General features: G+C 48.8%; 3 protein-coding genes, 1 long non-coding RNA gene and 1 other non-coding gene across 6 annotated transcripts; 2 read left to right on the forward strand and 3 right to left on the reverse strand.

The window, feature by feature from the left end:
* Window positions 1–136: 136 nt before the first annotated feature.
* LOC120821259 (actin-related protein 2) lies at window positions 137–3,647 on the reverse strand. The gene is made up of 9 exons (XM_040179651.2): window positions 3,452–3,647; window positions 2,513–2,623; window positions 2,008–2,166; window positions 1,718–1,847; window positions 1,477–1,613; window positions 1,242–1,391; window positions 1,016–1,161; window positions 795–927; window positions 137–667 (listed from the first exon to the last, which is right to left on the reverse strand). Exons 1-9 carry the CDS (start codon window positions 3,497–3,499, stop codon window positions 497–499), a joined length of 1,185 nt encoding a protein of 394 aa, XP_040035585.2. The 5' UTR covers window positions 3,500–3,647; the 3' UTR covers window positions 137–496.
* Window positions 3,648–5,057: 1,410 nt separating this feature from the next.
* On the reverse strand, window positions 5,058–9,110 carry six7 (SIX homeobox 7). The gene is made up of 3 exons (XM_040179666.2): window positions 7,383–9,110; window positions 6,519–6,682; window positions 5,058–6,347 (listed from the first exon to the last, which is right to left on the reverse strand). The coding sequence occupies exons 1-3, from the start codon at window positions 7,788–7,790 to the stop codon at window positions 6,140–6,142; spliced, it is 780 nt and encodes a 259-aa protein (XP_040035600.1). The 5' UTR covers window positions 7,791–9,110; the 3' UTR covers window positions 5,058–6,139.
* A 4,022-nt stretch (window positions 9,111–13,132) lies between these two features.
* LOC144410224 (uncharacterized) lies at window positions 13,133–15,776 on the forward strand. 2 transcript variants are annotated; one of them, XR_013468148.1, is made up of 3 exons: window positions 13,133–14,322; window positions 15,457–15,488; window positions 15,627–15,776. It is a non-coding gene; the product is annotated as an uncharacterized LOC144410224 (long non-coding RNA). The 2 variants fall into 2 exon arrangements; XR_013468149.1 differs by lacking the exon at window positions 13,133–14,322 and adding an exon at window positions 15,043–15,175.
* A 1,813-nt stretch (window positions 15,777–17,589) lies between these two features.
* Window positions 17,590–20,660, reverse strand: b4gat1 (beta-1,4-glucuronyltransferase 1). The gene is made up of 2 exons (XM_040179644.2): window positions 19,216–20,660; window positions 17,590–18,601 (listed from the first exon to the last, which is right to left on the reverse strand). The coding sequence occupies exons 1-2, from the start codon at window positions 20,308–20,310 to the stop codon at window positions 18,410–18,412; spliced, it is 1,287 nt and encodes a 428-aa protein (XP_040035578.2). The 5' UTR covers window positions 20,311–20,660; the 3' UTR covers window positions 17,590–18,409.
* Window positions 20,661–20,857: 197 nt separating this feature from the next.
* trnas-gcu (transfer RNA serine (anticodon GCU)) lies at window positions 20,858–20,939 on the forward strand. Its single transcript has one exon. It is a non-coding gene; the product is annotated as a tRNA-Ser (tRNA).
* Window positions 20,940–21,550: the final 611 nt, after the last annotated feature.

Consider the following 21,550-nt stretch of genomic DNA (forward strand, 5'->3'; position numbering starts at 1 on the left):
TCTACCTTGACCGGTTTATGATTATTAAGTTTCTTTCTGCTGGGTAAATAAAAAGTTCCTGTTTCCAGTCGCCTGAGGTCGCACTTTTTTCACATTCAGAACGTAAAACATATAAAAGTTTTACACATGAACACTATTACAGTGTAATAGAGACACCTGTGGTCACATTTTATTTTTTCTATCAAATCTGATATTGATTTTACCAAGCAATCTTTCAAACTTCTGAGATAAAGTAAGTCCATGAAACCGTCCGAATGCAAACATGCCCACTCTTAAATAATATAAACAAAGTAAACCTTGTCCATCAAACGCAACCGGCCCTTTTTTGTCAGTCGACTAACTGATTATTTTTAAAACGCATCCAGCACTCGCTGGAATGAAGGAGCGCCATTTTTCCGTGAAACACATTGAACACCAGCTTGTTTTTTCAAGGTGAGACGTGGAATAAAAGCAGAAACATCTGTCTGATGCTTCTTCCTGTTTACACGCCGTCTCTCTATCTGACTCCTCCCCCCAGTTTCTGCAGCGCTGCCGGGCCTTTCTCCTCGTACTCCGCCCTGCTCAGCCAGAAGGACTCCTTGTCTTTCATGATGTTGGCGAGCACCGCGCCGCCCAGGAACACCATGTGCTTACGCCGCGGAGGGTCCTCGATGCGGATCCGGAACTTCTGCGCGGGCGAATGGGGCAAAAATTGGAGGTCCTTGAACCTCGGGGATCTCTCCATGATTGTGCGTCTACTCACAAAACGGTATTCATTCACAGAAAAGTGCAGGTGTGCTACGCGGCTCTCTTACGGATAGCTTCTCGGTGTCTCCGTCCAGCACCCGCTCCAGGTAGAGCTGCTTGATCTCCCTCTCCAGCCTGGATGGGAGTCCCGGGTACATGGTGGTCCCTCCTGACAGAACAATGTGCTTGTAGAAGTCGGCCCTGCACAGGAAACACAACAAGTAGACGGGTGATTCGGAGAGTGAGTCTTGTGTGTGTGTGTGTGTGTGTGTGAGGAGGAGGCTCGGACCTGAGGTCGATGTCTGCAGCCTGAATGGTGTTAAAAAGCAGCTCCGCCACTCCTGCTCCCTCCACGTTGACGAGGTGGGGCTGGAAGAGAGCCTCGGGGGCCCCGAACCGCTCTCCCCCCACCCTCACCTGCCGCCCGTCGGGGAGCTGCACCACAGGAGGAAGAAACAATTTCAATTCGACAAAACACTTTCACTTTCACTTCCTCCCCGAGTTCCTCCGCGCACCGTGAACGTCTCCACCAGGTAGGTGGTCTCCAGGGCCAGGCGCTGCTCCTGCTCGACGTTGTACCCCACGTAGCACAGCTCCTCCTTCAGCATGCGCACCGTCTCAAAGTCGGCCGTGTGGTTGAAGGCGTAGCCGCGGAGGAGCAGGAGCTGGTGGAGACAAACGGGTCATTGGGTCATTTTGTCTTTTTCTGCGTTCCCGTCCCCCCCCCGCACCCCCGGTTCTGTCACTCACCTTGATGAGGTACCGCGTGATGTCCCGTCCTGCGATGTCCAGCCGGCGAGTGAGGTGGGGTAAAGAAAAGCCCTCGTACACGGGGCAGATGTGGGTGACGCCGTCGCCCGAGTCGAGGACCACACCGGTGAGCAAACCTGCGCAAAGGAGCATTCGCCGAAAGATTATTGAATGAAGCATTTCCCATAATCCTGGAGGTCCGACGGAACGGACGAGAGAAGATTTAAATCGGATTTCTTGCCCTGAGCGTAGAGGGTGAGCACGGCCTGAATCGCCACGTAAATGCCGTGGAACCGGTACTTCTCGAACATGACCTCCGCGATCTTCTCCCGGTTCTTGGTGGGGTTCATGGGCGGCTCCGTCAGCAGGATCTCAAGGAACAGACGCGTGAAATGCAAACTGAGTGAAGCTCCCAGACACGACATGTAACGATCATACGCCTCAGATTCTCGCTGGTTGCATGAGACCCGTGCGACTTTAATGGACATCAGAAGGTGAGCAGGGTGCAACGTCTGCCCGCCTCCGTTCTACCTTGCATTCGTGCGGGTCGATGTTCAGGCGGCCGGGGCCGAAGGTGTGGTCCCACAGGTGGAGCATGTCTTCCCAGCTGCGCACCATCCCGTTCTCCATGGGGTAGGACACCTCCAGCATGGAGCGGCATTCGCTGGCCTCATCGCCCACCATCAGGTCCTGGTGGGGGAGAACGCAGACCTTTTCTGTGAGAAATCTGTGGGTTTCATGTTTTTCCGAATAAAGATACAGGATGTTTTTTCCTTATTGATAGGGGGGGGGGGGGGGGGATCTAAAGGATGGTGCATCACCCCCAAAAAGAGATAAACATCTATCAGGTGAACAGTGAAGCCTTGGTTTGGTTCGGGTTATGAAATGAAGCGCGCCGTCTGCACTCCTGCGCCACTTGAGGTCCGACAGGCGTCCCCTTCGCTTAGAACACGACCACATTAATGAGGGACAGAGATAAACAGAGGATGTGAAAGAGGGGGAAATATGCAAAGAAAGACATTAAAAGTGATCCCACCTTTATCTCGATGTTGCCCACTTTGGTGTTCGATCGTATGATCGGTCGACCCACCATGGCCGGGAAGATGTGGTCGGGGAAGTTGGATCCAGCGAAGCCGCACTTGACAAACTGGGGAGGGATGTGAGAGGGAAACAGAAGTTTCTTCGTTCTTGTTTTTGTCGGTTAACTGAAACTGAGGGTTGGTTTCGTGTCGCCAGGAATTGATGCCTCACACTGATTGTATTAAAATGCATTTAAACCTTAATTTCAATGGATCATTTCCATTCAGAAACCAATTCCATTTGGTTTAATCCAGCTTAAACTCTGCACTACCTCGATGCATTTACCAGATTGTTCATCATCAACATGCAAACGCAATTTCAAGCCATTTTTAATAGCGTGTGGAAATAGGTGTCTTGTTGCATTGCTTTTAAACGGGCTGCTCCTCTCCGCGGTGTGTCTCAACTTGTCTTTGTGTCCATGGACACATTCCTTAGCCTGAAGGGATGCAATGCATTCCAAAGAGAGGCGAAAGAAAGTACGACACGAGCAGTTTCTGGATGCAGGTATGCTTCGTTGCTCACGTTTGTCCTCCTCACATATAAACGTAATACAGTATTGAAGAGTCTGTCTGGGATTTTTTTTAGCTTCTCAAATCCTTCTTCCTGCTTTCATCCAATCCAACGATTGGTTCAAAGCATCACAACCATTTATGGCTGTGTGTGTGTGCACATATAGAGGAAGAGAGACAAGTCCAGACTCACACCCTTCAGATGTCAACCATTGCATGTAATCAAGGAGTAAACTTAAGACAGATGTTTGACACAGCTGGTGAAGGTTTGCATGAAACATTCTGAATAAAACACTTTGACTACAAGCTAAAACATTTCTGGGAAAAAAATAAAGAAAAGACAATAGGCAGGTGGTGGGTGACTCCACGGTACGGACGCGACTTACCCCCGTCCCATTGTCACAGACCACCACTTTTCTCCCCGCGCTGTCCATGCTGAGCTAACAGAGCTCACGGTACTCCGTCCTGTCCAGACAGGAGTCTCAACTAACAGAGGACAAATCCAAGATTCCGATGCATGAATTTAGACTACAACTGACAGGTAAGCAGAAGTCGTCTTTGTACTGCTTCCCAGTGTGGGCGGGATCGCTCACTGGGTGGACCCATTTTCTGTGATCAGGAAAGAGGGGAAGGACCAATATGTGCGTACTTCACTTATTAGGGACCAGTAGAGTTCCTTTTTTATGACGTTTTTTTTTTTTATGGCTCATTTAGCAAAACAATGGTGTTCTATTATTATTTAATACTGTTCCCATTTCTGGTGATGTATTTCTGTACAAACAATAAAACACTGGAATTTATGATCTGATTCTTCCATCAAATTCTTTGGATTACAATTTAGGAGTCAACACCAAAAATAAGTTCCATGCTATAATACAGAGCTTCTTTGTGGATCTTAAAGTTTCCTCTTCCTTATTGAAAATAGCCTATAAGTAGTAATAGTTGTAATTTTATGTATATCTACATGTGTTTTTCTTTCATTATGAAGTGATGAAATTATTAAAGCAATCACTTTCCTCTTGTTTTGTTCACTTGCATATTTTACATGGAATTATTCATTTCTTCGTGTAATTTCATGTAATTTGTCAATAAACGTATTGCATTGTTAGCTACCTGTGTATATCACCTTTTAACATTATGAATTTTTTATTCATTCATAATAATATTGATATTCATTCAAACGGTTGTTCAACAATCATGGTTCTACTCGCTTTCCTCCTTGTCCTGTCTCTGCTCTTCCTTGGTTCATTTAGCATCAAGTTCACTTTGTTCCCCCTAAAAATGAAAAACGGCCCCTAACAGACGCTGCATGACGTCATTCATATCGTCGACGGGCTGCAAACGAGAAGAAGGTGCGTCACTTCCGACCGCCATCTTTCTTTGCTTTGGGAGACGGGTTTCAGCTCCTGACAGGTAAAGGATATTCTTAATTGGGCTCTGGGAATACTACTTTTTCCATGTTAGCTGTGTGGAACCCGGGATACACTCAAACATTTTTAGATCGTTCCTGTGCCAATTGCAGCTCCGCTGTTCAACAGAAATGATGGGCTAATAAACATTGCATGCTTTTATAATGTGATTATAGAAGAACTAACACTTTTCTGTAAAAAGCTCTGATAATAAAACAGACACAGCTAGCTAGCAGCTAGCTTGTGCTAACGCTAGCTGGTGAACGCAGTGGAGCGTTTAGCGGCTAAAGCACAATGAGGAGACTAAATTGAACCAAAAGGAGGTTGAATGTTGAACTTCCACGCATGAGGCGTTGGCTAATAACTGGATCAGCAACTTTGCTCCGTGTCTGCTGGATGCAAGATTAGTTTGCTAACATGCTAACATGTGAGTGGGGTGTTTGGCGTTAGCTTGTTTCTGCACAGAACCACAGGGAGCATCACTGTCTGTAGTTACAGTATGTTGTGATGATTAAACAGCAGCTTATAGATGAAACAATTAGATAAATAAAAAATACATAAAAATAAATACATTGAGCCAGTATTGCTTTGTTGGATAAAAATAGGTTCGTTTATTTACATAAAACATTTACAAAATACACCTTTTCTTTGCAGTAATGTGTTATGAGAAATGATTGTTGGAAAGAAAGACGTATCCGACGGGGGTCCCACTTTTCTCAAATGTAATAGGCACATTGAGTAAAGACCGATTAGTGCTTTACATTCTCGCTGTCTCGTCTTTTCCGTTTCAGCTCCTGCAGGGATTCGTCAGAGCAGCACAGGAGCGATTACAAGAAGAAACACCTACACGTTCTAAGCGGTAAACAAAGGAGTGAACAGGTGAAACGCAGCAGGTAACAAAACCGTTTGTATTTTAAGCATCGTTAGTGACATAAAGTGTTTCTAAACTTACGGCGTTAAGTGTTTTTGCGTTGTAAAAGTGATGCCCTTGAGTTTGTTTGTAAGGCAGTGAAATGTGATTAATTAGCCTGTCGCCATCTTTACATGCGTATTATAAGCGGATAACTCTGAATAACAATCGTCTGCCTACACAAATGTTTTAAAAGTTTTTTTAACTTTGATTTGATTCAACACCCACAGTTTTAAAAATAGATTGAATGATGTCATTTAATGTTTTAAATTATATTGTTTGCATGCCAGTCGGGAATATTGCTGTAGTCTGAATGTGTCCATGTAAATGTCGTGACTGATATCAAAAGCCCACCCAAGGCATTGTTCATTGTTACGATTTCCATACAAATGACTTGTGCAGCTCACACAATGACTATTAGAAAATGACCTATCCAAAGACATTCACTGAGACCCGTATCAAAACTGTAAGTATTATTACTCACATCATCTAATATAGTTCAGCAGTAAACTAATTATTTCCACAGCTTTGTGCCGTGGAGCTTTTTTGTTCCTTTTTCTCTTAAGTGCTTGTTGTTCTTGCATATCGTCGCCTCACAACGTCCACACAGCCACGTCCTCCTCTTCCTCGCCGCTTCCAAACAGCCGCCCACAGTCCAAGTGTCTCTCTCTCGCTCTCTCTCTCTCTCTCCCCGGCCCGGGACGACGGACGCTGCCCTCGACCCTCCGCGTGGGGAACGAGAGTCTCGGCCCGTCTCAGGACTCGAACTCGCTGTCGCTGCTGACGGAGATCTCCGGGGTGGAGGCTCCCGTTCCTCTGCGCTCGTCCGTGCTGCAGTCGCTGGCCTCCGGGCTGCCCGGGTGACGCGGCGAAGGAGGCAACAGGTGGGGGTGGTGGCGGCGGTCCTGCAGGGAGCCATCGGGTGAGCTCTCAGAGGGCATGCGGGAAGGATCCTGCTGCATTCTGGGTGGGGGGGGGGGGGAGATGACGGACGTGAGATCGGGCCGAAGCTGCTCTCCAGGCAGATGTTATCATTTATTGCATGCTTTTTATCGAAGGCAAGTTGTGCCTTTCTTCCACTTTTTCTCCTTTTTAGTCGTAATTTTGCACAAGCATTTGTAGATCTACACATACCGGTTCTTTGCGGACGCCGCGCGGTCTCTTTGGCGGCGGTTCTTGAACCAGTTGCCGACCTGCGTGGGGGTGAGTCCCGTGGCCTGGGCCAGGTGGCGCTTCCGGGACGGGTTTGGGTACGGGTCCTGCAGGTACCACTCTCTCAACAAGCTGCGAGTCCTTTCCTGGAGAACACGGAGGGATCAATGGAATATTGAGGCTGCCATTCATTAACATCATCTCATATTATCCCGTGTTAAGTGGAGAACACAAAGTAGCACCACCATATGTTGTTTTGATATCATCCTATTACACCACAATAATCTTAAAAATCTCATATTATGCTCAGTATAATCACATTAGACTGGATTCATTAATACAGTAGATGATTGCAATCTACATTAGACGTATACATGGCAATTTATAGCCCCTAAATTGGATCATGTTAAGGCGCTTAATAGGCGGTTGGGTAGACTAACCCTCCTGAGGTTTGGAATTAAAGATTAGCTACACGGCAACAAGAAAATAAAATCAACATGATGTTTCCACAAATTAAACTGGAATTGCTGCTAAAACTACTAGTTTAACATCTTTGGGACCAGTTAGTCTGACCTCGTTTTAATGTATTTCAAAGCAGTGATACTCCGGCCACAGAGTAGTTTTGCGTGATATTTCTGATCCCTCGACAGGCCTGATGACGCGCTGACCCTTTCTCATCTCAGGGGGGCTGCAGGTGGTCAGGTGCACAATCATGCACCGCTAAATGCACATTATACGCATCGTGTGACGCTCCATTCCGCATCAGAGGGGAGCCGACACGTGCGCCCCACCGACTACTCCACCACCGACTACTCCACCACCGACTACTCCACCACCGCCACGCACCTTGAAGCAGTGCGTCTTCTGCTCGCCGTCCCAGATGGTGCGGGGCAGCGGGAACTTCTTGCGGATCCGGTACTTCTCCACGGGACCCAGCGGCCGCCCGCGCAGCCTCTCCGCCTCCCGGTAGTGCGCGTCCAGCCACAGGTCCTGGAGCTTGGCGTGCGACTCGCGCGTGAACCGGTGGCTCTGCAGGATCTGGTAGAGACCCTCGAAGTTCCCGCCGTGGAAGGCGACCAGCGCCCGCGCGCGCATCACGGACTCGTGTCGGTTCAGCGCCTCCCCCGCGGTGCCGGGGACGGCGGCCGGCAGCGACCACAGGAACCGGCCCAGGCGCTCGATGTCCCCGGTCTCCTCCAGGTTCTCGCACACCCGAGCGACCTGCTCCGGCGTGAACATCGGCAGCGGGAACATCTCGGCGTCGTCAAGCGAGGAAGCTAGGACGTGTGCGCGGGGCGCATGGAGTGTGCTGTCCAACGGCGCGTAACGCCCCGCGCGCTCGCTGCCCGATTCTTTCTTTTTTTTTAAGAGGATGGCAAGATTATTGACACTTGCAGCATCTACCTGCTGCCCCTCTTAAGTCGCTGAGTCCTTCCCGGTAGATGGTCAAACGTTTCGAGGAAGCTGGTTCCCAAACGGTGGCTGCGAGCCAAATAAAGGACGAGGACAAGCGGTCGACCCGTATTTATAGCTGGATACAATTAGCATCTCTGTGGTTGTTTTGAGAAGGATTATGCGTCCTGGCCATTAGCCTCTTAGCGGGGGGTAGTGTGTACAGAGGTGACCGGCTGATCAGCTTGTTTGGCTTAGAGCCCGAGGATACATCGACTGTCGGGATGAGTGCAGCGAGCAAACAAGCGAGGACGGCTGGTCGGGTGATGGGTGACGGATGGGGGGAGTAAATGTGGAGGCTGCACCTTATGAGTCCAGGGAGGGAGGTGGTTGTTACTCTTTTTAAGAAGGAGTGGAAAAACTTTCAAGTCGTGATGGAGAGGGGGGGGGCTGCACCCTCGGGTGTCACATTTACTTGGTGGGATTCATGAAAGTCTGGATGACATGAGCCTGGACACTTGGCCGCGAGGACACAAAGCCGCGATCCCCGACCAGCTAATACCCGCGTGATTAAAACGGACACGGTTGCACCCGTTGGTCATCCTCGGCGACCTCTTTCCAGGACGAGGCCTAATGAAAACGGTCCCAGACATCGATGGCGGGTCAACTGCGGGACAGGGAATTAATGATCTCAGTGGCTCATTAATCAGCCTCAGGGTGATGTTCTTATTAATCAGGTTAAGGATCCCGTCAGCATCTGTCAGCCGTAATAAAAACACGTGACACCGGGTCTGCGGATCATAGCTGAGACAAAACGTAGTAATGAAGTCACTTTGCCAAGCGTCAGTGCAGCGAAGCTTAACTTATAGTTATTACAGCAGCGACTTCACTTCACAGCCCGAAGCAAACGGCAGACACGGATTAATCCCTGCGGTGAATGTGAGGCTCTGCATGAAGGTTGCAGTCAGGTGAAGGACCGGATGAGGATCATCAGGCGATGGGGCTTAAAAAATCGTCTACAATTTTGTCTGGAACGCAGATATGAGCCAGCCGGACATCCAGCGCCGATCCTTTTCTTGTTCAAAACATTTGTTTATTCACTTCCACAAAGCGAGTTTTACCCCCCAAATCACCTCTAAGTAATATATAAGAGAAAGAAAAGGTAGAACATCTTTCTTCCCATGTTTAAGCAGCTGAGATGAGCAAATATGCACCAAATAAATCCCCGTGCAATTAACCAACCATCAGAATCTATTGTGATCAGTGCGGCTTCATGGCGCTTTGCTCCTGTTGGGTGGAGTTCGGGGTGTAGAAAGCGTACGGAGTTACTTTAGAAGCAGTAGGCAATCATGTGATACGTGTTAGAGCCTAAATCTAGATTAACATACCAGGTGGGTTTGGTAAACTAATGCAAAGGTGTGTGTGTCTGTGTGTGTGTGTGTGTGTGTGTCTCACACTCTTCTGCACAGAAGGGGAGAAATGAGCTCAGTGAAGATCAACGTTAATCTAACCCCTCCAAGTTTCAGACACTTTGCGCCCCTGAACACCACCACACTTGCGTAAACACACACACACACACACATTCAATACATACCCCCCCCCCCGCCCCTCCTCAATCTCTTTAACACTTTGAGAGCAGACTGAACCAAAATCTGCTTAAGCTCTCCCAAGCCGTGAGGGCGAATGATAAGATGGTGATGGGATGAAGCGATTACGTATGTGTTGGGGGGGGGGTCGTATGTGTCACATCTTTTGCTTTATATCTTTGTAAAGTGGAACATCTTGGCGTCCCCTCTCAGCTCTGTAGCCCTCGATCGTCACCATGTGCTAACGGGACAGCGCAGCGCCTCGATGGGATCATACTCGCCTGCTGCAGACTTTTGTTTTGAAATTGATTCCAAAAAATGTGTCTAGTCTCATGTTGAATACCTGCTGTAAATGCTTTGGGGGACCTTTCTTAAAGAGAAGCATTTAGGAGTCACAACTTTTTGATCCACGAACAAAAAAATGCTAATTTCCTCCTCACAGGAAGCTTTAAACCCGACCCGGCCGATAGACGCCCCCCCATCAGACTGTCTAACAACATGCGGGATACCGGAAGCTCAAAGCCCAAATTGCTTGTGGATGTGACGGCTTTTATGTGTCTCTTTGCCGCCCGCAGGACACGACGCACGCGGCCCGAAGGCCGGACCGGGTCTCACGGGGGGCTCTCAGGCCTCCCCGTCACCTCACCCGGTGAGAGGCTCTCCGCGTTTACCGGGACGTCCCACGGAGAGCAGACTGTAAACATCCGACATTCACACCCTGCGGAGGGCTCGGACCACCTGGTGGAAGGTAATCACAGCGAAAACGCCACGTGTCCGCGGGACATTTCCCCCGGGTTGGATCTGTCAATCGATGCACAAAGTGGATCACAAGACACGACAGAACCCGTCTGGTCATCACCATCGACGCCGTTACAATATAATATAAAACCCGGCGAGAGTGCAGAGACACATTTTGGTCCTCAGCAAATCTATAAACTTTTAGTTCCGTTGAACGTCTGTTGTTTGGTCACTTTTTATGTTGTAATTTAAGCAACAACTAGAGAACAACTTGTGAAACCACTCGGCTTAATGAATCAGAGGCTTAAACAGAAGCCTCCTGCTTAAAAAAATGACCTGTTGATTTTGCCAACAGCAGAGCGGGGGCCATGCTGTGTGTGTGTGTGTGTGTGTGTAACGGAGGGGGGCCATGCTGTGTGTGTGTGTGTGTGTGTGTGTGTGTAACGGGGGGGCATTACCATGCTGTATAAATCCACACCAAGCACAATTAACAAGCAATTGGGAGGAGAAGTAATTAGTATTATCTGCTTATCACCGTCGACCCCTATTCTAAGGAAGATGGGTTAAAAAACACACAATTAGACACACACACACACTCAGGCACACACACACAAACTAATTCCCTCCAGGCAAATGTGTAAGTGCTAATTAGCAGCTCATTTGCAACTGCAAAGCAGTATCCTCTCAGACAGGTCGACCCCCCCCCCCCATTGTACCAGCGTGTTTATCTGAAAAGCGCCACGAGCCAGACAAATGTTTTCACAGACTTTGGGATGATATGAGGGAGAAAAGGCGAATCTAAAATCTTAATTTAGTAACTTCTATGCCAATGAGTTTAGTTTATTAGATTTTATTTATTAGATTAGATTAGTTTTCTTGGTTTGGAGACCAAACGGTGAAGAAATAGTTAAATATTATCATGTGTTTAACTTGACTTGCACAAATTCTTTCTGGTTTTGCTTTTATCTCTGAAGAAAGTAAGAAAACCAGCAAATACTCGCTTGATGTTGGTCATAAATGGTGATTGAATCCATTGGTACTTGTGAGTATTTTATCATTTTGACGCGTCTCATCAGTTTGCTCCTGAATCCTTTAGCTTGTCCTCTTAAAATGTTCTGCCCAGGAAGTATCACCCTTCACTGTCGGTTTGTAATGATGCTGATCGCCGACCCGGTGGGTCGGGGCCTCCGTTCCTCTCCGTCCCAACGAACCCCCCCCCCCCCTCCAGACGGTATCATGCTCGCTGCCGCAGGATCAGCTTACCTCAAGCTCACAGTTAGCTGGCAAATGCTAATTCGAGCCATCAAAAATAGCCCCGGGCAAATCGCCGCTACAGCTGGATAATCGGGCGCTCCCGTCTCCGCGTGGCCCACGCCGCTCGCTCCGTCGCCGAGGAGACGACTGCCTGGGCGACTCGGCCCGCGATGTAACGGAACGGATGAGCGTCGGGGGGGGGGGGGGGGGATTTTAAATGAATTATGTGCGCTGCCGTCGCCTCAACCAACATCCTCCTCACAGCAAATACACTAAAAGCTAAAATGAGCTGTGAGTGACAGCACGGTGGATTACATCTTGCGTAATCCTTGTTAAAGTTCCACGAAAACATACAAGCATCACTTCTACCTGCTGCTCGCATGGAATCGAGCTCGGTGCCTTGTTGATGAACGTAGTGTTGTTTGTAGAATATCTACTGATGTCACACCCTCTTTCCTCATATGTGTAGCAGGTGTCGGTGGCGTTGTGGAGGAACCCTGAGGGATTTGAGGTGGGACTTATTCCTACCTAATGCCATAATGCTCATTAACTCCTACTTTGGTGACTCCCACTGATCCTCTCGTCTTGGGTTCCCGTCTCTGTCGCCGAGTCTCGGCCTCTCGGTCACAACTGTGGATACATTTTGACAGACAGATATTCCTTATTGTCTGCTGGTAAAAGTAAACTGAAGTAAAACACAAACCCTATAGCGATCTCTGAGCTGTGACTTGGGGAGTGTGTGGACAGAGACACCCCCCCCCCCCCCTCCTCCCCCCCAACAAGGGAGTCAATTTGCTTGTTTTCTACAGGCTCGAGCCTTTAGCCCTTATTTATAGCGACATCTGCGAAGATGCGACACCCCACCAGCTGATGACATCATCGTCTCTCACGCGGTGCAGGACATTAAAACATCGCCGGGCCGTCCGACATCAATACCTGAAACAAGGCCAAACTATACACCTTTTTCTCTTCTTCTTCTTTTGGTAGTAATTTGTTTTTACAGTTTCTATTCAGTCGGATTTGAAAGACCTTTTTGTCCCAACTAGATGTTGCTCAAAAAAATAGTTCCAATTGTGTGCAGCTTAAAGCAGCTTCTCCATTTACTTTATGTCCTTAATTCTGGGGACAAAATAAAGTGTGCAAAGGTTTTCCCCAAAGTATCCACCTACTCGAACGTGCACAATGAGCGTGTCACGTTCCGTCGCCCTCACCGTCGAGGGCATTTGTTGCTGGCATTGATTTTGTATTGTTGGCCCTTTGATTCCACGGCTGACCGACTCGACCAAAACCCGAACCTGTCAAATAAACTTAATCACTTAATCTCCACTCCCACACTGCGGATATCATCCCGAGTAAGAGTCCACATCAGAGCGGCCTGCTTCCTCTTAAGTGCTACTTACCACGGACTTAAACGGGGAAAAACTCAAACCTAAATCGGCGGATGATATCGCCGAAATCCTTCAGGTGACCTTTGAGGCGCCGCCGCTGCGTGTTGTGGAAACATGGGGGGTAATTGTATCACATGGGGGGGTAATTGTATCACAGCTCCCGTCATCTGTCACCAGATGACGCTGATCGATCGGAATTAGCGCGCCTGTGTGTGTGTGTGTGTGTGTCTCTTGCAGCACAGCACGCCGCAGCGCATGATGCCTTCTAACGGTCGCTCACCTGTGTGTGTGTGTGTGTGTGTGTGTGTGCAAACATCCGCTGTGTTTTCCCCGGCTGGGGTTCATGTGGCAGCCGGGGTGGGAGGCTAAGAGGGATTACCTATATACCTTCATACCCCCCCCCACACGGCAGGGTCAGGTCTCATTTCTTCTGATAGTCCGGCTTTAGCGGGATGCATTTAAGACGCGGGCGTCCCGGGCGTCCAGCTACCCCGGCTTTAGAGGCAGGGTGATATGCGTGCCCTTTGCCCCACAGGCTCGTTTCTATTTTTATTGTCCTCCAGTAAGCAGACAGGTAAACGTCTCCCAAAGCCGGTATTGACGGCGGCTAAGCGCTCGCTTGTTTAAGTGAAACGGATGGCCGAGGGAGGCGTGATGGAAGGAGACGTCGCAGAGTATTGAGCCGGAGCTTAGAGATGTTTTGGCCGCTTTACGCCGTTAAAGGTTCCACATCTCGGCGGTTTTCGTTGCTTCTTCTCGCGCGCGGCATTTGAGGATGTCGAACTGGGCTCCTGAAGTTGTGAAAGGCGTCTTCTTTCTATTTTGAATATTACGTTTTGTATGTTTAAACCGATCAATTAGGAGAAATGGTGGAATTTGGGGAGCAAACCTTTCAGTTTCTTTCAGCCATTTATTGATTTTTGTATTAATTTATTCACCCGCAGACCTCGAGTCAGATAGCGTTGTGTTTAACCAATGGGGGGGGGGGACGAGGCGCCTGAACTGTTGTGTTTGTGGGAGGAGGGACATTTGTTGCCGAGTTGACGTCCGGCTCTTGCTTCATTGTAATCCAGTAAGTCAGTGCTCTGGTACAACGAACCGTCCATCCAACAGGCGTACACAGTAAATTTGCCAGTGTCAAAAAGGCAGTGTCAAACTATTTTAATTCTTCCGGAGTTCTTCCAACAATGGACAGAGTAAAATTGAACCAGAAAACTTCCAGTGTTGGTGAAAATAATCGGAGTTAACAGAGGTTTTACTCTGTCAGTGTTATTGACTCTCTCAGGCCCTGATTCAACACTGATTAGAGCAAGATACCTTCCAGAGTATCACAAAAAATACTCTGGAGAGCCCCGCCCACCAACTTTCCCGGTCAAACTGAGAATGTGGATTCTGTCATCGCCATCTTCCTCGCATCGAAATACTGTGGTAAGTCTTTCTACTATAAACTATTCCCGTTGTTTTTCTTCATTCCAGTAGAATCTGTATAAGAATAAAGGGACGTATTCATTCACCACACTAGTCAATGTTGGGTACGTGTCTTCAAATACCGAATTTCAAATGGCTAACGTGATATCGGGTCGGCGGTTAGCTTAAATGTAGCAGCCACATGTCTGACCACGCAACACCAAACTGAACAAAAACGACACGAGGTAACGTTAATGTCAGCGAGGACGAGCTGTCCTGGTGTGTTATGTGTCATGCTTGCACATTTATTTCAGTAAAATGAAGAAAAAAATTCGTTGAAGCAGTCATATTTATTATTTCTATTTGAGCCGGAGCAAATCGCTTTAGCGTCACAATTTGGTCGAGCATAGCGGGACATGTCGCGGACATGCGGACGTGCCGCGGCTCCGAGAGGCTCGGTTCCCGTTAGCTGCTGCTGTAGCCATAGATATATAAATAGTAGACGCTGCATTGGCTGCTGAGGCGCAAACAAATATTTTTTATTATATTATATACCAGAATATTATTACTGTTACACCTACTATGAATATTAAAATACGCCGAATCATGTTTTCGGTGTCATGCCTACAAAATCCCGTGAACATCCGCTTTTGTATTCAGCGAGTGACGCGCTGACACTTCGTTGCGCCAGCTGGCACTGAGAGGAGCGGGTGACCGGTCCAAGCTGGCGGCCCCGCGGCTCGTCAGCACCACTAGGCAGCAGCGGTCGATGTCTATTCTTTATGTCTATGGCTGTAGCTGCTGCTTAATTTATGCTTCCACGTTACGGCGGCGGCGGGTGTGGCTGTGTGTTTCTGCGGGTGCCGAATCCTTGGTGAGCCGAATCTCATATTGAAGCGCAGGCTACGGAGAAGACGTGAATTTACAACACTGGTTCACCCACTGAGGGACCTGGACGAGCAAGTGCACTTTCGATACTTTCAAATGTCAGCAACTGCCGCAAATTACGTTGTGAGCGGACCAATCACAGCACTTGCGGTACACGTCAACTCGACTCGCAGTTAGATTTTTTCGGAGGTGCACGTCAGGCTACGGCGGAGGGGTCTACGTAGTTACGTAGTTACTTAATATGTATATTTTCCTTTTTTGTTTCAGATTGTTCTTTAATGTACTGTGGTGCTCTGGTGGTAAGTAATAAGTTTATGTACTTGACCGAAAATGTAGTTGTGTTTGTGATTTTTAAAGCTGAAATAGGGTATTTTCAGGTTGTCAGCTTGTATGGGGTTGTAGATCATAATGTTGATTTCAGTTTGCTGTCTTTGCAGATACCATCATGTTGATCAAAACATTCCTGTCATCCAGCACCAACCAAGATCTTTGCCACTGTGATAAGATGTGAGCTTTACATGTTTTAGGTTTACTTTTGATGCCAATATTTCATGTTTACTTGGAATAAATATGTATTACAGTATGGATACAATTGTCTGTGTGTTTTTCCCCCTGCATAGATATGCAACACTGGTAGGAGTTGGTTAAAAATCAACACTCTTTGGAGTGATTTCATAATCAACATAGTGTAAAGTAAGTTTAACACTGGAAAGGTTATTTCTTTTATAACTCTTTAGTGTTACATGTGAATAACACTATGGGTGTTACTTCTTACATAGTGTAAAACTTGATTGACACTTCTTAGAGTTAATATTATTACACTACACTGCACCTAGTGTAAAATTTTAACTCTTACCAGAGTAAAATTGACTCTGGAAATTTAACTCTGTGTTCAGTGTACATTTAACACTCTGTAGATAGGGACCATATGTTCACTGAGGTAGTGTTAAAATTGACTCTTTAAGTGTTGTATTAACACTGGCGATTTTACTGTGTAAAGATCTCCTCCTCTAAACCGTTGGGCCTAATCACTTGCACGTCCATTAGCGGGAATCACTGGCGCTAAGCCGAGGGGCATAAACGTCCTCTGTCCTCCTGCGCTGCATTCAAGCGGGTGCTGAACGAGCCGCGGTGGGCGAACAAGCCACGCTTCACTTTGCCGAATTCCTTTCACGGTTACGGGTCATCGGGCTCCTTCATTTCTCACCCGCTCGCTGACCCGGAAAGGGCCCCGCGTGTCTGCAGGGCCTGCATGTTTACCCCCCACCCCATCCCATCCCCATCCCATCCCCATCGCGCCCTCCAGCTGGTTCCCTCCGACGCCAGAAGCCGAGGAGTTCTGCCGGCCTTAGCAGGGCGGCTAATCTAGGTGGCGGGGGGCCTCCCTCCTGCCAGCCCGCACAAGAGAAGGCCGCCCTAATTGCTCATGTCGTAAAGCTCCCTGACCCAGATAAGCCTCCACCCCCCAAAGCCGTCGACGTAACCCCACTTTACCTCGGCCAACCTGCCTCCCCCCGGAACGTTTCTGCACCTTCTGCCGCGTTATTAACACCCAGAGAAGATATCAAGCTCCGGGGGCTCATCCGAAGGGGGCCCGAGCTGTGGGGAGGAGACTATACTTCGTCTTTCACGACATAAGACACAAAGCAGGAAGAAACAGTCCGTTAATGTTTAGATATTCACCTTTGGGGAGAAATGAATGGGCTGGAGATGCGGGATAAACATCTACGACGAGGATGAAGAAAAGGAGCGCGGCGGCCGCGTCCGGCCGGGCTCATTATCCCGCCCGGTAAAGAAGGCTTAGCCGCCAGACGCCGACGTGGCTCCGACGGCGGTCAAGCGCCGAATGTCACACGTGTCTGAAGCCACACAAACACCGAATTAGTTTTTTTTTTATTCATACACTCTGCACGTGAACTTTCCGAAGCGTTCGCCGCGAAAACAAGCCGCCGCAAGAAGCGGCGTCCTCCCTCGCCGAGGATTTCCTTGAAGTCCACTTTAATAGATTTCTTAATTACTAAAAAGGAGCTTTTAATTGGATGCTGGCCCGACTCGGCGCGTAATCACCCACCACACGCTAATGCTATTGGTGCAGGGATGCCTCTAAACCCCCATCTTAAGCCATGTTACACCACACGCAAACGTCAGCCGTGTCAAGGGCTTGGTGAGCGATACTCCTGCGCACATCGCCCAGTTTTTCCTCCCTGTGAACGACAAACACAAAACTACAGATTCCATCAGGACGCGATGCTCCGTAGTTCCCGGCTCGACGCTCCCACAAACAGCGCTAACATACTAGTCATTAATTGATTGAATTTGTGCTTATAAAGAGCTTTCCGGTTACGTGTTGTTCAGTAGTGTTGCATAATAATAATAATAATAATAATGAAATAAACAAAAAATAATCCTGTGGGTTTAATAGAAATTCCAACAGTACAAATCGGGTTTTATATTTTGGGAACATGAAACCAAAAGATAAATACTACAATTATTTTTCAAGAAAACACATAAGAGAAATAGAGCAGTTCACATCATCACACAGGTAATACGTTGAAACTGATAATACTCCAAAAATACCAAAGGAAAATTACTTAGTCGTTCGTTAAACAGAAATGATTCCACAACAACAGATTTTTGCACCAAACACCATTTCGTGCTACAGTTTTCCTGCCGAGAGTCACTTAAAAAACAATAAATATCACTAACACTGTGTCGACAATTACACGTCAATGAGATAATTAAATATAACCAAACATAATCTAGTAGCAGCAGCTTTTCAGTGCGTGTGCTGTGTGTATGTACCAGTAGCTTAACGAACAACACCAGTATAAAACCATTCATTTCACACATATTCTGGTGGCGTTGAGCCGACAACCCTTGTGACCGCCGTCGTCTGGTTCCACAAACTTAAAACGCGCGGTTTGTTAATCGCGGCGGCATTTCCGCGGCCGACGTCCCCCGCGTGAAGTTTTAGCGGCGCCCTCGACACTCGAGTGCCTGCTGCCCCCTGGTGGCCATTGGTCGCCATGACGATCAGAAGGAAACATCAACGTAAAGTGATACGAGCAGATGGAAGACCGATTGTGCCGTCTGCGTTTCTACAGTCAGGAGACTTTTTGATTCCGGGTGTGGAAAGCTCGCCCAGTCATAATCATCATTTTAAAAAAAGGGGAAAATGTGTCTTCCGAGTCCTGAACCGGCGGCCCGGCCGCGTGCCGCCTCAGCACCGGCGGCTGGAGGACGGGTATTTGGTCTTCAGGCCCTCTTTGAAGCTGCGGAACAGCACGCGGTTGCGTTTGTTCTCCTCGTCCTTCCTGGCGTGGAACTCCCCTTGGATCTTGAAGCCCCGGTGCACCACGAAGGCCGAGCTCAGCACCGAGAACCTGTAGCCGGCCACGTGGAGCTCGCAGGCCTGCGGGGAGGGAAGCGATGCAACACGTCAACGCGGGACGGACAAAACAAGGTCACGCCCCCATTTCCTAACGGACTTCATTCAGTCCAAAACTGTGATTTTCTTTCAAAAAGGTTTTTACAAGCGCAGTAGTACCGTATTGTAGTACTGTGACTTTCATGTGTCAAATCTGAGTAGTTAATTAATCCGATCGTTGTCTAAAGCAAAGGTTTCACTGGCTTAGTGGGAATATTTGGTTGTTTTCCTCCTTCTCGTCGATGGTGAACTTAATATCTTTGGACTTGTTAGAGGAAACCGTGTACTGAGAAGCAAATAAGGCTCAAGACTGGGCAGCGCTGTTTGCCGCAAAGTGCAATGTTTCCCCAATCTGTCAAATGTAAACAACTCAGCGAGAGAAACAATGAAGGACATTATTGTCCAAACTCAAATTACTATAACGTTCTCAGCTGCGCTTTTGCTTTTGCACGTCTTCCTTCCCGAATGCACCTGCCCACCTGGTCTGCACGGGAATACTCAGTTGCCCACTCGGATCTCACGGCCTCCACTGGAGCGTCGCTCTATTTCAAATCGAATCGGGGTTTTCCCAAAGGCGACCGCCGAACGCTCACACAAACCTGGCTGATGCGATTGAAGCCGTATTGCTTGAAGTTCTCGTCGTAGAGCGGCGCGGCGCGGGGCCCGATGTAGAAGGGCTCCCAGGGGTCCGTCCAGGTGAGCGTGTAGGCGGCCGCCAGCGGGCCCGGCTCCCGGACGTGGCTGTTGACCCACCGCGAGTAGTTGGTGGGCGCTTGACAGCGGGGACACAGCTCCTCGTAGAACGGACGCACCTCGCCCACCTGGTACAGCTGCACCAGCTCGGCCTTGTTGGCGGGCATCTTCCGGGCGTGGCGGATCTCGAAGGCGGGCAGCACGAAGACCTCGTCGCCCGTCGGCCCGCGGCCCAGGATCATGGCCAGGAACTGCTGGTGCAGGTCGGCGCTCGGCATCATGTCGATGTCGAGGACCAGGACGTAGGAGGACTGCGTGCCGCCCCGGGCCACGTTGCGCAGGAGGTTGTTGGGGTAGGAGACGTTCCCGCCGATGGCGTAGTTCTTGTGTTTGTCCCGGTGCGTCTCCAGTCTGGAGAACACCGAGGCGCAGTCCTCGAGACCCGCAAAGTGCTCGCGGTCCTGCTCGGGGAAACTGGCCATCTCTCCGGAGAGGCAGACCAGGTGGAAGTCCACCAGGGATTGGATCTGAGGGCAGAAGAAGCTGAGGGCGTAGACCAGCGCCGTGGCGAACTTGACATCTTCCCCGTGTGCGAAGATGGCCACGGCGAGAGGGTTGTGCCACCTCTCCACGAGGGATTCCAGGTGATGCAGGTTGTTGATGGTCGTGTGCGTGGCGAGGGCCAGGACGTTGGACCCGGGGTCGGTCCCCGGCTTGAGGTTTGTGGTGAAGTCACTTTTGACCAGGTACTTGTACACCCGGTACTGGCCGCTGTGGTCGAAGATCCCGCCGGTGGACAGCGAGTACCTCAGACGCTCCTTCCGGGAGTTTTTCTCCGGGTGCCCATTCTTCTTGACCCCGAAGAGCTCCGAGTACCGGTACCGCTGCTGCTTACCGTGAAACCTGGACAAGAAGGACAGGTAGATCAGCTGCAGGAGCGCCACGATCAGCAGAGCACTCAGCACCACTTTGAAGACGGAGCATTTCTTGGAGAGATGCATTCCAGAGGAACTGCTGAGAACCGAGCCCACGGGCGGCACACGGAGCCGGTTCTAAAACACCGGAGTGAGGCTGAGCTATTTCTGTCCGAGCGCAGCAGCTAACGTTAGCCACATGCTAACAACCGCAGCCCACCAGGCTGGACGTGAAACGACCCCTCGCATCCCCTTCCCGCGTTGCCTAGTGGCACACCTGGCCCCAGATGTTCACACGGCCGTCGACAGCGCGTCTAAGACGACGAATCTGATCCGGTGTCCGTGGTCGCCACCAAAAGACAAGCTCGGTTCTCTCCGTTCTGCTGCTGCTGCTGCTGCTGCTGCGACGGACGCATGTCGGTGCGTAACGACCGTAATGTCGGCAGTAAAGGCGCCGCCGGATTCGGTGCCGTAGCCGAGGACCCGTTAGTTGAACTGCTGCTTACGGTAAAAACATTTTAAAAATCATGAAAAACAGAAAAGACTAAATATAAATTCCTCAGTTGACGTGACAATGAAAATGGTGAATCCGTCCGGTATTAATAGACAAATGCCGCTGGTATGGAGTCCATAGGACGAGGTGGCCGAGTGGTTAAGGCGATGGACTGCTAATCCATTGTGCTCTGCACGCGTGGGTTCGAATCCCATCCTCGTCGGATTGTGGTTTTGAATTTCTTTCTTCTGATGTTTACCAGTTTTCCTTGGATCCCCTTTTACTACTCTGATGTTCATGAGTCAGTCAGACAGGCGGGGACAAAAAAAAAAAAGGAAATCTGTCAACCGTTAAATTTTGCACTCTAACCGTGACATTCACCACACATGCACGGGACATTCAGGAATCAGGAATCAGGAATCAGGAAACATTTATTGGCCAAAATATGTCAAACATACAAGGAATTTGTCTTGGCGGTTAGTGCGCGACAGTAGACAGACAAGACAACAGTGCACAGGTAATAAAATAAAGTGGAATGAAATGCAATGGGTTAGTAAGAATAGGGCTAAGGCTATGGGTTAGTAAAAAAACAAGGGAATAAAGTTAAACAAATTTTAAATATTAAAAAGTTAAAAAGAAAAGTATTAAGCATAAAGTGCACTAACAAACAAGTAACAGACAAGAGACAAAGTGACAAGTGACAAAGTGATGAATTGCAGTTAAAGTGACATGTGCAGTATGAGGGGGAGTGACCGGTGGAATGTTATAGTCAGGCAGTGGGGGACCGGCTCTGTTGATGAGCCCGACTGCCGACGGGAAGAAACTGTTGGTGTG

This window comes from Gasterosteus aculeatus, chromosome 7 (genome assembly GCF_964276395.1).
Source record: "Gasterosteus aculeatus chromosome 7, fGasAcu3.hap1.1, whole genome shotgun sequence".
Classification (NCBI taxonomy): Eukaryota; Metazoa; Chordata; class Actinopteri; order Perciformes; family Gasterosteidae; genus Gasterosteus; species Gasterosteus aculeatus.

Bases quoted from the DNA above. Each gene is read 5' to 3' on its own strand.
- b4gat1 (XM_040179644.2), bottom strand. From the start codon at position 20,310: ATGCATCTCTCCAAGAAATGCTCCGTCTTCAAAGTGGTGCTGAGTGCT. The intron at 18,602-19,215 runs GTTTGTGTGAGC...CCCTCCCCGCAG, and splicing joins GCTTCAATCGCATCAGCCAG to GCCTGCGAGCTCCACGTGGC.
- LOC120821259 (XM_040179651.2), bottom strand. From the start codon at position 3,499: ATGGACAGCGCGGGGAGAAAAGTGGTGGTCTGTGACAATGGGACGGGG. The intron at 1,392-1,476 runs GTGAGTGACAGA...TGTCTCCACCAG, and splicing joins TCACGCGGTACCTCATCAAG to CTCCTGCTCCTCCGCGGCTA. The intron at 928-1,015 runs GTCCGAGCCTCC...TTTCCTGTGCAG, and splicing joins GCTGCAGACATCGACCTCAG to GGCCGACTTCTACAAGCACA.
- six7 (XM_040179666.2), bottom strand. From the start codon at position 7,790: ATGTTCCCGCTGCCGATGTTCACGCCGGAGCAGGTCGCTCGGGTGTGC. The intron at 6,683-7,382 runs GTGCGTGGCGGT...CGTGTTCTCCAG, and splicing joins AGAAGACGCACTGCTTCAAG to GAAAGGACTCGCAGCTTGTT. The intron at 6,348-6,518 runs GTATGTGTAGAT...CCCCCCACCCAG, and splicing joins GCGGCGTCCGCAAAGAACCG to AATGCAGCAGGATCCTTCCC.